This window comes from Notothenia rossii (assembly GCF_949606895.1).
Source record: "Notothenia rossii genome assembly, chromosome: 4".
Lineage (NCBI taxonomy): Eukaryota > Metazoa > Chordata > Actinopteri > Perciformes > Nototheniidae > Notothenia > Notothenia rossii.
In genome coordinates, this window is record NC_136902.1 from 20,779,728 (window position 1) to 20,793,186 (window position 13,459).

Sequence of the window (13,459 nt, forward strand, 5' to 3'; positions counted from 1 at the left end):
GGTAATTTAAGTGTTTCGTGTAAAACAAATCAGACACCACTTGTTATTCAAGTTTGTTAATTAAAAGCATGTCTGGAAGTGATATTTAGAACTTCTGTTCAATGTTTATTTAAGAATTACCATAAGTCCACAGCAAATAGAAATACAATGCATTAGTGGTGACATCAATATTAGTGGTCATCTTTTTATCAATATAGTTTTTTATTTTCCAGCTCATGTCTTGTAATAGACTCAATCAATATTTAACCTTTTTTTGCATGACTGTCTTGACTTCATTTTGCATTGACTCTACTGATTGTCTTAATGTTCCAGACTCATTAACTGCATACATCAATACACTGTCAACTGTCACGATATGCTTGCAAATTCTTGTGTGTCAACCACACATTCTTTAATCTTTAATTAACTTTATGATGTGATTACATCTGTAGCTGTGGAGATATGTCATTCTAGATTATTGTATAGGCTTTGTTAGTGTGACACCTAGTGGTCATACAAAAATGCCCTCTCTTTCCTTTCTCGCTTATGTCACAGAATATTCCAGTTACTTATTAAAACATTATAAATACATGTAGTAGCCTATAAATCAAACTACTTTTTGCAGTTAAAGGTGGGGTAGGTAATTTCGGAGAAACCAGCTCGAGTGCGCTAGAATTTGAAAATACACAACCGGAGAAAATCTGCAACTTCCTTACAGAGCCCCTCCTCCAACACACACGAACGCGCACATGACCAATGAGGGCACGAGATAAATTTGTGCACAGATGGAAGGCTGACAGGCAGGTAGGCCATCCAGTTAATTTAGCCAGGCCGGCTAAAATGATTTGTCGTGCTTTTTACAGTACTACGTTTTCCACAGATGACATTTTTGTATGGATTTTTTGTCAAAGCACTTAAGATATTTATTGCTATCGGGATGTTAAGAGCATTCCGTGGAATATAACTCGAGCCGGTTCCTCAAATACCCCACCTTTAATGCATTGCAGGATGTGAAAGGCGGCTTCCTCATTACGTCACCGACAGCCAGCCAATGAGAGGCCGCATTTTCAGAGCTTTAGCCATTGATGCTGAAGAATGTAAATCTACTGTGAGCCTTGCACCCTACAAATCATCTTCTTTGTCTAAGGAAAACAGCGACAACTTCAATCAAAAGCATTTCACCGGATGAATGTGACTAACGTGTGACGACATGACTGACAGGTGTATCAGGCTGCTGCGTTTTTAAGAAACAGGAAATATGCCGCTGCTAAAGGCTTGAGGGTTTGCAAGCATATCGTGCTCACAAAAGCTGATGCCCCTTCAAAGGTAAATAGCACACACATCAACACATTTTTGCTGAGTGGAAATATACACACAGCTACTAGTGTGAATAACATTTCCGCAGATTCATAGTTATGGGTCTGACTTCCACATGACCTTAATTCGCTGTCGCAGCAGTCATGTGTTTTGGTGTAAACGGATGTAAGCCTCGATTAGACCTACTGGATTGTCGCCTATTTTATTCATGGTCAGGATAATGGAAGGAAGCATTAAAGGTGGAGACTACGTGTTTATCAAAATAAACAGTCGTCATGTTAACTGTTAAAATCTGCCTTTGGGGTCTTTAACCACATCATTGAGGCAACACAGACTTATATGAAATGTAGCAGTGACCCACTGACACTGTGTGAAGTCAATTGTAAAGTACATGTCCACAAATACTTCCCTAACGTTCTCACGACAAACTGAACGTGTTGTATTAAAGCAGGGTTAAACGTAAGATTTTATAACAAATCTGACTTGAAGATGGAGAGAAATGTAGTGATAAGGTTAATAGCAAAACGTTGACGCCTCTTTATTTCTGGGTCAATCAATATGATACCACCATTTTTATTGGGGCACACTTTCTGATTTAGCCTACATTAAGGTACAAATAATTTAGGTTGGGAACACAAGTTCTACATGTTTACACAGTCAGTTTCTGTGCACAGACTTTACTGCTTTGTAAAACAGTTGTTTGTGGTTCCTGTCCAAATGTATTGCAATAACATGCAGGATTTTTAAGACAACAGTTTCCTGTTAATAAAGGATGGGGAGATTAGGCTCCAGGGGGCAATGCTTGAAATGGTTTGTAGTCTGGATATTAAAAGTGCAACCCATAATAGAGTGTTCTCAAACCCCATTTTTTTCATTTATTAACCATTCACTCAGAGTTGTTTGCCTTTTGAGACACAATGATTTGCAAAATAATATTAAAGGTACTTCAAGAGACACATAGTCAGTCCATCAAACTGTGCGTTGTGTTCCCGTGTAGGCATGGTGTAACTGGGACATCACTGTGCTTGGAGCAGTGTCACCATGAAGGGCTCCAGCTCCAGATTGGCCTTCTCCCTGGGCTTCCTGGTGGGGGCTTGCAGCATCTACTTTTTCCTGCGCCAGGTGTGGTTTGAGAGGAGTTACCCGGTGCTGACAGAGGCCCAGGAAAGAGACACAGCGGTGTCGGAGAGCCCAACCAGCTGGAGGAAGGAAGGAGCTGCTCTCATCAACCTGCTCCACCCTCACCATGCAGGTGCTTTACTCTCTTTCACGCTGATCCTCTAAAGATCAGACCATCTAGTATGGGCTGACAAATAAAGCTAATTTATCCTAAATCTAAATGCTGTATATCTAGATTTGACCAAATATAACAATATTAAGTAAGATGCTTTTGTGATTATGGTGGTGGTGAAATAAAAAAAAGAAAGCATTATAGCACACCACACAGAAGGAATGTGGAGTTAACTGATTGGATATGGATCTGCCATGCTCATCTGCCATGGCATTGGGCCATTCCTGATGGAACTACAGATACATTTAGTCCACTGCCCGCCAGTTATACAGTTTGATGTGTGTCCTTCTAGATGAAGACAGCCGGCTGGCAGATGTGTTGTACCAGAAGGTACGCGTTCTTTGTTGGGTGATGACAGGGCCGTACAACCTGCAGAGCCGGGCCCGCCATGTGAGGGCCACCTGGAGTCGCCACTGCAACGTGGTGGTGTTCATGAGCTCTGTGGAGGACCCAGACTTCCCCACTGTGGGCCTGGGCACTAAGGAGGGCCGTGACCAGCTCTACTGGAAGACCATTCGAGCTTTTCATTATGTCTACGAGCACCATGCGAGTGAAGCAGATTGGTTCTTAAAGGCAGACGATGACACCTTCGTTGTGGTGGACAACCTGCGCTGGATCCTGTCGAACCACACCCCTGAAGAGCCCATCTACTTCGGCAAACGCTTCAAGCCTTACACAAAGCAAGGTTACATGAGCGGAGGGGCTGGCTACGTGCTGAGCAAAGAGGCCCTCAAGAGATTTGTGGAAGGCTTTCAGACCAAAGTTTGCACACACACCACCCCTGTAGAGGACTTGGCGCTGGGGCAGTGCTTGGAGAAGATGGGCGTTCAGGCGGGGGACTCCAGAGACACTCTACATCGAGAAACTTTCCACCCGTTTGTTCCAGAGCACCATCTAACTGGCAAATTCTCAAAGAGCTTCTGGTACTGGAGCTATTGTTACTACCCGATTGTTGAGGCAAGTCCCTTCACTTATGTTTTATGTGTCAGTTATTGCTGCAAAATGTTATTACAGTATGAGATGGTAGAGATCGTAAAAGCAAATGTATTTGTGCTCGAAATGCTTTAGAAGAGCACATCCAGTTGACTGAGGGCTAAGAAGCATACCATATAACCCAAAAAAACATAGTTTGATTTTCCTCAGGAGCTTTTGCTACATGTCATATTACACTCTCTCCCCATATTTATTGCCTCTATGTTCTTTGTTAGCTGTCTAAATGTGCCTCAAATGTCACCATTGAAGCAGCAGGTGGTTGTCTGATAGCTTTGTGATAAGACAGACATCCTGTGGAGTGGATTAGCCTTATTAAAGGGCAAGTCAGGTTAGGAAGACAAGCTATTGGGGGAGTGAACCTATTAGTTGAAAATCCTTTAATATCATTAGTTTAAATATGCACTTAAAGTAAGAAGAGTGTCCTTACATTTTGAAATGTAGGGGTCTATTCTCTGTGTTCAGTATACTGTTTGTTTGCTCTTGATAAATTAAGCAAAATGTAGGTAATCATCACAGGGACAATAAATAAATAAATAATTTGGTATTATTTTGCACATTTGAATGCCGCACCTGACCCCGTCATAGAACGAGTGAATTGAAATAGAGATGAGTTCATTTGAAAGTAGATGATTGCAGCCGAGACAATGTCCTGTCAACAAAGGGAAAATTGGTCAATTTGTGGCAGATAATGCAACTCATTTATTGTACTTTGCAATTCCAATGAGACAGGTTCATTACTGACACTGTCACACACTTACTGCCAGCGTATTGAGCTGTATTATCCTCGGTTGAAAAGGGAAAAAGAAAACAAATCAATTTTTTATATTAAAGTAATTATGTTTTAATCAGACTGAACAAATGTCGTTTCAAAACTGTCAGCATGTCTCATTATAAAAACAGACTCAAAACGACTAACACAAAGACTCGTTCCTACAAACAAGTATTTTATCTTTCGAGACCAAACTTAATGGGTTATATTTCTGTGCCACATACGTCTGTTTGACAAAAGCTGTTAAAAACACATAAATGAATCAAACTGTTGCCCTGGGTTATAGCTTAAATCAAGATGAACATTGGCATTTTATCTATTTTTACATTGACTTGTTACTCGTAATCACAACAATTTAGGCAATTGTTTGGCTCATAATGCCAACAGCATTGTCAGTTAGAACTCTCCAATTAAATCGAGACCGTATTTGCTCATAATCTGTTTGCATATAACATGTTCCTATGTATCCCTTGAATGACATGTGTCTTTTTTATTTATTAGAAGTTTATTGAAGTCATTACCGTAAGGTCTTTTCACTGTACGGACACCTTGTGCAGCTAGATATTTAGTGATACATTTATCTTTTGCATACATTTAACAGGGAAACATGTGAAATCTGTCTGCACTGCGGTGAATGTCAGAGAATACCACTCTAAATGAAAAATTGCATCACATTTTTTACATCATCACATTTATTGATGCTAAAATTAAACATTTTTGATGGGTCTTCATTTCATATGTTAAATGTGTCTCTAAATGGTCTGTTTTTCTTCCTCAGGGTCCGCAGTGCTGCTCTGACCTGGCAGTGTCTTTCCATTATGTAGAAGCCGAACTGATGTACACTCTGGAGTATTACACCTATCACCTGAGAGCGTTCGGCTACCGGCCGCGCTACCAGCCCTCCGTACGCCAGGGTCTGACCCCCGGCCCACTCTCACAGACAGTCGTGACGGCAGGACTTAAAGCGGTTCAGGAGGTGACAGATGGAAGAGCTCACACAACTTCAGCCTCCTCGCTCGGTGGAAACAAAACTAAATCAGAGACTGAGCCAGAGAAACTTGGGAAAGATAATTTCAACTCTGGCGTCACAGAGAACCGGACTGGAGTCACTCAGGGCCGGCATCACTGATTCTGTGTTCGAGCCGGGGATGATTTCCCTGCACAGTATGTTGGCCAATGTTTTCTTCTGACCGCTCTTCCTTGATCCAATCGCAGTGTTTTTCCAGTCAGTATGACACCGTGAGCCCTCACAGTGAGAGTGCTTAATATTTGAATATGATTTAGTTGAAGCTTCTATGCGTTGACTGTTTTTTTTAACCAAGATACACTTTTGGGCTTATTGTGCTTTAAATAGTCATTTTAGTTAATTAACTTATGATGTCACAAAGTCTTAAATATGTGTTGAAAGTAATACAAGAAGAGGCGCATGGAATATTATTTTACCTTATAGTCAATAATACAGCAACGCATTTTTTTAATATATATTTTAAATGTTTTTTTTATTTTGTTTTTTAAATGGACAGCAGCACAAATGGCAGTGTGCTGCTTTTCTTTGCATTTGCTTTTATTGTTTTATATCTGATGTTCTCTGTACATATCTGATTAAAATGTTTGATTAATTAAACCCAGATTACAACATGTATTCTGTTTGCCTTTGTGTCTGCATTTTTCTTGTGGAGTCAATTTCTCTCTAGGGCTAAATTGTTAAAGCAGACTCTAAATCCACAGCCACACAGTGTTTACTTTGAGTTTGAAAAGCCCCACCTGTTAAAAATGTGCTTACTTTGAATGATTTGAGATGCTCTGATGTAGAAGAGGAAACTTCAAACCCCCTTGTTTTTGAATACAATGTGGCTTTTTATGAAAAGGATATTATATAAAACAACAATGAAGCCCTTTTGTCAAGTTATTTTATGTAACCCAACAATAACAATTGTATCAGGTGTGACTGAACATAGCTGTATGCATTGGAGCCTGTCCAGATTAAAAAAACACTCATAAACAGCTTCAGGGAAATGCACCAATGTTTTAAATGAATAGATGATTTATAAAAAAAAAAGGTTTATTTTGAACATTTTAAGCAAGAAGAACATAAATATAATGTATCGGCTGTCACTATAATCATGTTTTGTTTTCAGATTAAACAAATACAATCCGTTTAGTTTATATTCGCTCTCATAAGTCAAGCTGGCAGGTTAACAGTGTGAATCACGCCATTTATTCATTTCCATCAGACATTTAGTTAATTTGTTGTGTTTTCTGTGATCTTCTGTCATCGATGCCAGATGAGAGAGTTGCTTCTGAATTAAGTTTTACAGCCCCTGAAGAAACCTGCAACAAAACACATTGTATATAGTGTATTTAATATATAAGTATTAATCCAACGCACATACTATTTAAATATGTACAATAAATGATTTCATACATTTCATTGATAATGCCAATATGAGATATACTAAAAAGAAAAGCATACAGAGAAAATATAAAAGTGATTTGAGTCCGCAGTGCTTTTATGTACTTAAAGTTTCAACTCCATATATTTCAAGAACCTTTTGGGCTTTAACTTTTTCTTTAAAGATGTTAAATCTACTGAATGAAAAATAAACTAGAGGCACTCACCTCAGCCTGCACTTGTTGAGAAAAATGCCTCTCCTCTCTGGATACTCTCTTCTCAAGGGACCATTATCTGTCAGAGCAGACATTGCAATATATTCACATCAAGATATATTGTCTGCATTATGAACACCAGAGAACACATTGAATCTGAATGCTTACAAAAGCCAACAGGGCTATTATGAAAATGTCACGTTTTGTGAAATGCCACACTTACCAGGCTCTGAGTTTCTCCTTCCCATAAGACCCACAAAAATGTCATTCATTTCCCCTAAAAAAGGAAGAATAACCAGACACTTTGTGTTTTATGATGATTTCAAATAAGAAAGCAAACACTTCACATCAGTACTAAATCATAAAGATCTTACTTTTTTGTGGTGCAGGTACAGCGCTATCATCTGATAATAATTAAATGAAACCGAGACGAAAAGACAAAGAGCAGTATTGTAAAATAGAAGAACACTTTTGAGGAAAAGAAAAAAATCTAGATCAAAAATACTATTTGTAAATCACCAGATTTAAGTAAGGGACAGCATTTACAACAGTTTATCACATTTTTGTATTTGTATTCAATGAAGTATTATTAACACGAATTACTTCTTCTACACATTTTAGAATGAAATCAGTGGGAGACTTACCGGCATCTCTTCTGCCCATCAGACCTACAAAGCTGTCATAGTCCAAATCGCTATACCTCTTCAGAATGTTCCGCTTGAGGTTGTCCAAGACTGTGGGCTTCTGCAATTATGAAAAGCAAAACAAATAAACAATCAGTTTATGTTTAAAATATGACGTGCAAATCAGCGTTGTCACTGCGCGCCCGGAAACCTACTTCTGATCTGCGCGTTCCGGGCTCCTCGCATCTGGAATGGCTGTATCGAAGTTTCATGATGAGGAACAGAGTCACCAGCAGCACACCTCCCTTCATTTTCTCAGCACCTCCTGCGCAAAAGGACAGTTATCCTTTTTTAATAAGTTGTTTCGTTTTAGGCAAAAATATCGCTGAATATCGAAATCAAATGTATCCATTAGGCATAGCTTGTTGCGTAATTGGTGCGTAAAAGTGCTCGGTGTAAGGTTTACAATTATATATTTCATGACATGTATTTGTAATGTTGTTAATACATTATTGTTTTGATTCTCTCGTATTTATCCAGCGGAACAAAGAGAGAACAATAATATCATGCATTCTCTCTCCCAAAAGTCACATTAAACCATTAAATAAACTTCATAATGGAAGAAAAATACAATGGTCTAAAATACAAATGAATAGAATAAATATGTTCACATTTTTACTTTAAGCATTTACAAGTTTTTCCTTTACCTGTTTTCTGTCAAGCAGATAGTTTGGTAAAAGAGTCTGCGTGCGCCCTGGTGCAGAGAAGTGAAGAAGGATAGATCCTGCAGTGAGATCAGGCCAGCATAAATGAGACGTCCACGCTCTCTGCTAATAAATAAGAACTGGATACCTGCGTAACGCCAATCAGCAACCCGAGCGTAGGTGGAGTATCAGGTCTTATCACGTTGTGCCTACGTAGAATACACACTGATGGTCATGATGCTGCTGAGAGCTGCTGCCTCCCCACTAACACACACGTACAGACACCATCAGAAATACACGTACAGGCAACGTCACGAGGATAAAGGTGTGTGACTTAAGTCCATCCCTGAACCTATTAAAATAAATATTTGATTCCAACTGCAGTTTTATTTAAAGAAAGCATCAAAAACACATTGTTACATCTTGTTTGGTATAAAGTGGACATGTGTGCAGCAGTTTCACTTATCCATGTCTTTGCCATCATCCTCACATGCTCCTCATGGTGTCTTTCCACCCCATTGACCATGTAGAAATGGTCATTGTCAAGATACTGATCTTTTTAGGAAGTAATTATACAGCCAGCATCTGCCTCTGCTGTCCCAATAGAAGATGGTGATGTATCTGACTGGAGGAGCCACACAACTGTCTGTTTGTAATGGAAATAAACACAATAATTTGTCCACCTTACTGGGTGGGTGGGTTTTGGTTAGTTGACGGGATGAAATGTAATTTTCCCACCAAACTATCTGAATACAAACGAGAATTATATTTTTGACAGTATTCAAGAGGACATTGATATGTTGTCATGACTGACAACTCAACACCAGAGTTGATTTTAGGACCGACACATCATCACCAGCATTGACACAATGGGTAACATGTGGTTCAGAGGGTCACTTGAAATTGCTTTCATGACTGCTGAATTCTCTCTTATCGGCTCTGACAGGTGCTGAGATGAATTGTCTGTCTTGTAACTTGTATAAGCACAGACAGTGTGACACTTTTCGTCATACTTTTTACCTCGAGCGGCACTGCATGATTATGTTGCTCTGGTAGCGCTGTATCATTTTCTTATAAATAAAACATCCTGAAAATACATTTATGTGTAACGTATTTTCCCTACATCATCACCCTGAAAAAAACTTTTTATTTAATGCCCCTACCAAACCTATAATTTTCTTGCAATTACACAAGCAATTACACTTGTGTTGGTGTTCAGGCACACAATCAGAATGCAAAGAAGCATGAATATTTCAGCAAAGCAACGTTTGAGATCACAGCTATAAAACCGTCACAGGGAACCACTGCAGTGCAGATATAAATGGCTGTGCTCTCTAGAGACTGAGACCTGTTTGATGAGGGTATGACTCCCACAACAAAGCACCACGCATATAGTGTCCAAATAGTTCACTTCACAAAAGGTTAACACTGATATGTTTTAGTAATGAATTCTATTTCCATATTTGTCCTGTTCCTGGATGTAACGTGGGGATGGCAGCAAAGCAGGGAAGGGTTCGGGGTGGGAGATCTGACAGAGGTGGGGGAAGTCATTAATTGCATTTTTACATTATTGATGAGTGTTTTTTCATATGGTTGGTAATCATCAAAGCAGCCCTGTTTTTTTGACTGACAGAGAGTACAGGGAAAGAGGGCCAGTGGCTGTTTATCTACAACTTACCATAGCATGAGGAAGCTTCTCATCCAACCAAAAGTGAATGGATCTTGGGTCAGATGTGCTGCAGGGCTAAATGGACGACCCTCAATATATAAGAGGTACAGTAGTCACATGACATGACATGTACCCTCTGCTGTATTGCATGTTGACGTCATTCATTACCGTCACACCTTTTATCAAAAAGATCAGACTTATAATGGGCTCCCCTCAGAGGTGCGGACAGCTGAGTGCACGGTTGACTTACTCCCAGCTGGATTCCAATGGTATCTTTAGATAGAAGTATTGGAGAAGACAAAGAGAAGAGACACAGCTCAGTCTCATGCGAAGATCATTTAAGGATGTGTATGAAGGACTGTGTTTTGTATTGAGGTCTAATACTCCTATAAATGACATGAGTAGTCAGTTGAAATATAAAAAAACTTCCTGGCCTTATCCTTTGTCTTTTCAGGTCCTTCTCAAACGTTGATCTGCATGTGTGTAAAGAGTAGGCTGTCTGAGTGTAAACATCATTTAAATATTCTCTCGTTTGCCCTCACGTTCTCTTTTTTAGCGTTTGCCTAATGGTCATGCTTTTCCTTTTGTCGCTTGTTGAATTAACAGGCTGAAAAGTTAGAGGTGACCTTGCAGTTTAACACATATTAAGAGCAAAAAAGAGAGTGTGTGTGTCTTTGAGGACACATCATGTAGAGTGTTTATCTCATCATCATTTTTTTCATTGAAAGTCATTGGAAACGACATGACACATTAGTTATTCTGTGTAGTTGTATATTCAGAGGAGGGAGACAGAACATAAAGCCCGTACAGCCACACTGTTATTCCTCTCCTGCCTCTCTAATGGAGCTGCCAGTCATCCATTTGTGCAGGCTTTCAGGGTCTGAGGGGGGAGAAGATAAAGTAAGTTCCAGCTTGGAGTTGAGAGGTGACAGTGACGCGACAGCCCCTTATATGGTAGAGATGTTATGGAAGAATAAGCGGCCAGAGGGAGACTGGAAAGCAGAGTGTGCGAGGGTGAGAAGAGAGAGTGAGATTGTAATGATGTGTGAGAAATGTCAAGGTGTAGATTTTAGCTATATTTATACAAAGACTGGGGTTGGACAGACAGCTTGCAATCTCTGGCTAATAAGTCCAAAGGGGATTCTGAACGTGTTAACAGAGTTACAGGAAAACAGTCCTTCTCACACTCAGAGCCCATCCCCGCTGTCGGCTGTCGCTTGTGGCAACATGAAGACAAAAATAAACGGATCTAGATGATTCCGGTCCTCTCCATGGTAGATCATAAGATGCACCTGTCAATAATTGAGTTAATGGGCTCTAATCTAATGAGGGAATTTAACTTAGACTCTACTTTATACTTCTCCTTGGGGCGTGCAAAATGACTTTGATGGATGAAGTATTTTTCCACCACCCACTCCTCCCTGATCTCTGACTTACGAGGTCCTAAAGTGTCACTTCCATCTAAATGTTAATTTGAGGACTGTTTCTTAAAGACTGGCATGGTTGCTGACATGCTTCGCAAGTCTATTTGCATTAGACCACATTGGTTATGCAGAACTGTGAGCTGTGGTGTCGCTAAACCAAAACACATTATTTTCTTTTTCATCGGCATTTTCCAAAGAGCTTCGAAGATTGTTTTTCTGCTCTCTCCTTGTCAAACGCTTTGTATCCCCTTTAATCTTCTCTTGGTGACAATGGCTGGCACTTAGGTCTATGAGAGAAAATAAGCCTCTGATGCTATTTAGGCTGTTGAAGCTCTGTTGTGATCGTTCTTTCAACAGTATTGCCTATTTTCTACTCATCATGCAGTAAGAACACTTCAACACATACATCAAAATCCAGTTCATCACAGAAGTAATCAGAGACCGTGACAATGTGTCCATGCTGCAATCAGATGAGATGCGTTTTCAACCCTCAAATTGTGATCTATTTACACAAGACCAGCCACTGAACGTTTGTTGAATACTTTTTGTTGGTTGCCAAATATTTTGTCTTTCTAATTTGTTGAATACTTTTGTTGCTTATTATTTCCTCGGCCATTTGGTCATTTCTCTGCTGCCAGCTATAAACCATTTGGTTACTACTGTTTCCACCAGCAGTAACTAAAATAAATACCATCAACACATTATGAACAGCGACTTGTTTATGATTTTTTTTAAAGGTCTCTTATCATGCAAAATGCACTTTTTAATGTAGTTTATACATAAATATGTGTCCCCGGTGTGTCAGGGAACTCACAAAGTGTCAGAAAACAAAACCCTCTCTCTTTTCCTCTGTAGCAAAATCTCAAAAAATGGGGGTACGACGGAACTGATCCAGATTTGCGTCCGATATGATGTATCAGAAATGTGGGCTGGCTTTACACCCACGGCCCTATCAGAAACATCGCTATCAGAAACAATGCACAACGTGTTTTGGACGTAATATGGTCTTTGTTTACATTAGCAAGCATGCTAACACTCAGAGCTAACTTGTACTGGAGTGTAAAAAAGCAGGAAATAAAAAAAGGAACTCACCTTGTTGTAAACCCGCAAGAAAAGAAGAATTTGAGCTCCACTCTGGTTCAGAAATAATCCTTGATGTGGTTTGGAACATGATATGGCGTTTAATCACGGCAGCATTTAGCTGTATCTCGTAGAATTCTGAGCAGGAACAAGCTCCCATCCTCCATCTTTCTTTTTTCAAGCTAAGGACCCAGAATCAGCGTTTCTCTAACAGGGCTGAAATAGAGGGATATCAGGGATGTCTAAAATGCACAATCTGTTTGGTATTTTGAGCAAAACACATCATAAACATGTTTTTTTATATTTTTGTATATATCTGAGACCCATACTTGCCAACCTTGAGACCTCAGAAATCGGGAGGATTTCAAAATGCAAAAAGGGGGGGGGGGGGGGGGGGGGATGCTAGTGGATCGCCGGAGCTGTTAGATTAACATTAACATGCTTATATTGTAGTTTTAAGTGCAATGCCTTGCGGCCTGTAGCACCATCCTTGATGGAGCATATGTGTGGGCAGGAAAGGAGTGAGCAGAGAGTAGAGTAGTTGTCGATTTTTGTCTGTTTTCTGTGACTATCTGCCTCACCCTCTCAGACTTTCAGTTGCGCGCGCTACTAAAGAGACGTGTTACCATGGAAACCAACAATGGTGTAGCTGTATTAAAGTCAGAGTGGAAACATTCCTGAGTAAATCTGATTTTGTCAGAAATCGGGAGAAATGCGGGAGAAATATGACCCCGGGAGGAAACCGGGAGAGGGCAATGAAATCGGGAGTCTCCCGCGAAATCGGGAGGGTTGAGAAGTATGTGAGACCCATGCCTAAAAATAGCATGATAGGAGATCTTTAATGTTACTTAATTGCTTATGGTGGAGAATAACACATTTTGACATACACTATTACGTTTTTGAGCTAAACTGTACAAAGTAATTGTGAAACGTTTTTAATTGTAATTTCCCCTGTTTTGCTGGGATTTATTTGTTTGTTTTGCCTTGGCAGCAACTTTGTTAA

At 39.8% G+C, this 13,459-nt stretch overlaps 2 protein-coding genes across 3 annotated transcripts; one reads left to right on the plus strand and one right to left on the minus strand.

Annotated features, from left to right (window-relative positions):
* The first annotated feature begins 758 nt into the window (after window positions 1-758).
* On the plus strand, window positions 759-5,991 carry c1galt1la (core 1 synthase, glycoprotein-N-acetylgalactosamine 3-beta-galactosyltransferase 1, like a). The gene is made up of 4 exons (XM_079674914.1): window positions 759-1,305; window positions 2,294-2,548; window positions 2,880-3,544; window positions 5,128-5,991. Exons 2-4 carry the CDS (start codon window positions 2,338-2,340, stop codon window positions 5,476-5,478), a joined length of 1,227 nt encoding a protein of 408 aa, XP_079531040.1. The 5' UTR covers window positions 759-1,305; window positions 2,294-2,337; the 3' UTR covers window positions 5,479-5,991.
* A 143-nt stretch (window positions 5,992-6,134) lies between these two features.
* Window positions 6,135-12,637, minus strand: tac3a (tachykinin precursor 3a). 2 transcript variants are annotated; one of them, XM_079674915.1, is made up of 8 exons: window positions 12,469-12,637; window positions 8,287-8,492; window positions 7,795-7,904; window positions 7,601-7,700; window positions 7,331-7,360; window positions 7,180-7,233; window positions 6,969-7,035; window positions 6,135-6,680 (listed from the first exon to the last, which is right to left on the minus strand). In XM_079674915.1, exons 3-8 carry the CDS (start codon window positions 7,888-7,890, stop codon window positions 6,662-6,664), a joined length of 366 nt encoding a protein of 121 aa, XP_079531041.1. In that variant the 5' UTR covers window positions 7,891-7,904; window positions 8,287-8,492; window positions 12,469-12,637; the 3' UTR covers window positions 6,135-6,661. The 2 variants fall into 2 exon arrangements, with proteins under 2 accessions (XP_079531041.1, XP_079531042.1); XM_079674916.1 differs by lacking the exons at window positions 7,331-7,360; window positions 12,469-12,637 and having other exon boundaries at window positions 8,287-9,260.
* Between the last annotated feature and the right edge of the window lie 822 nt (window positions 12,638-13,459).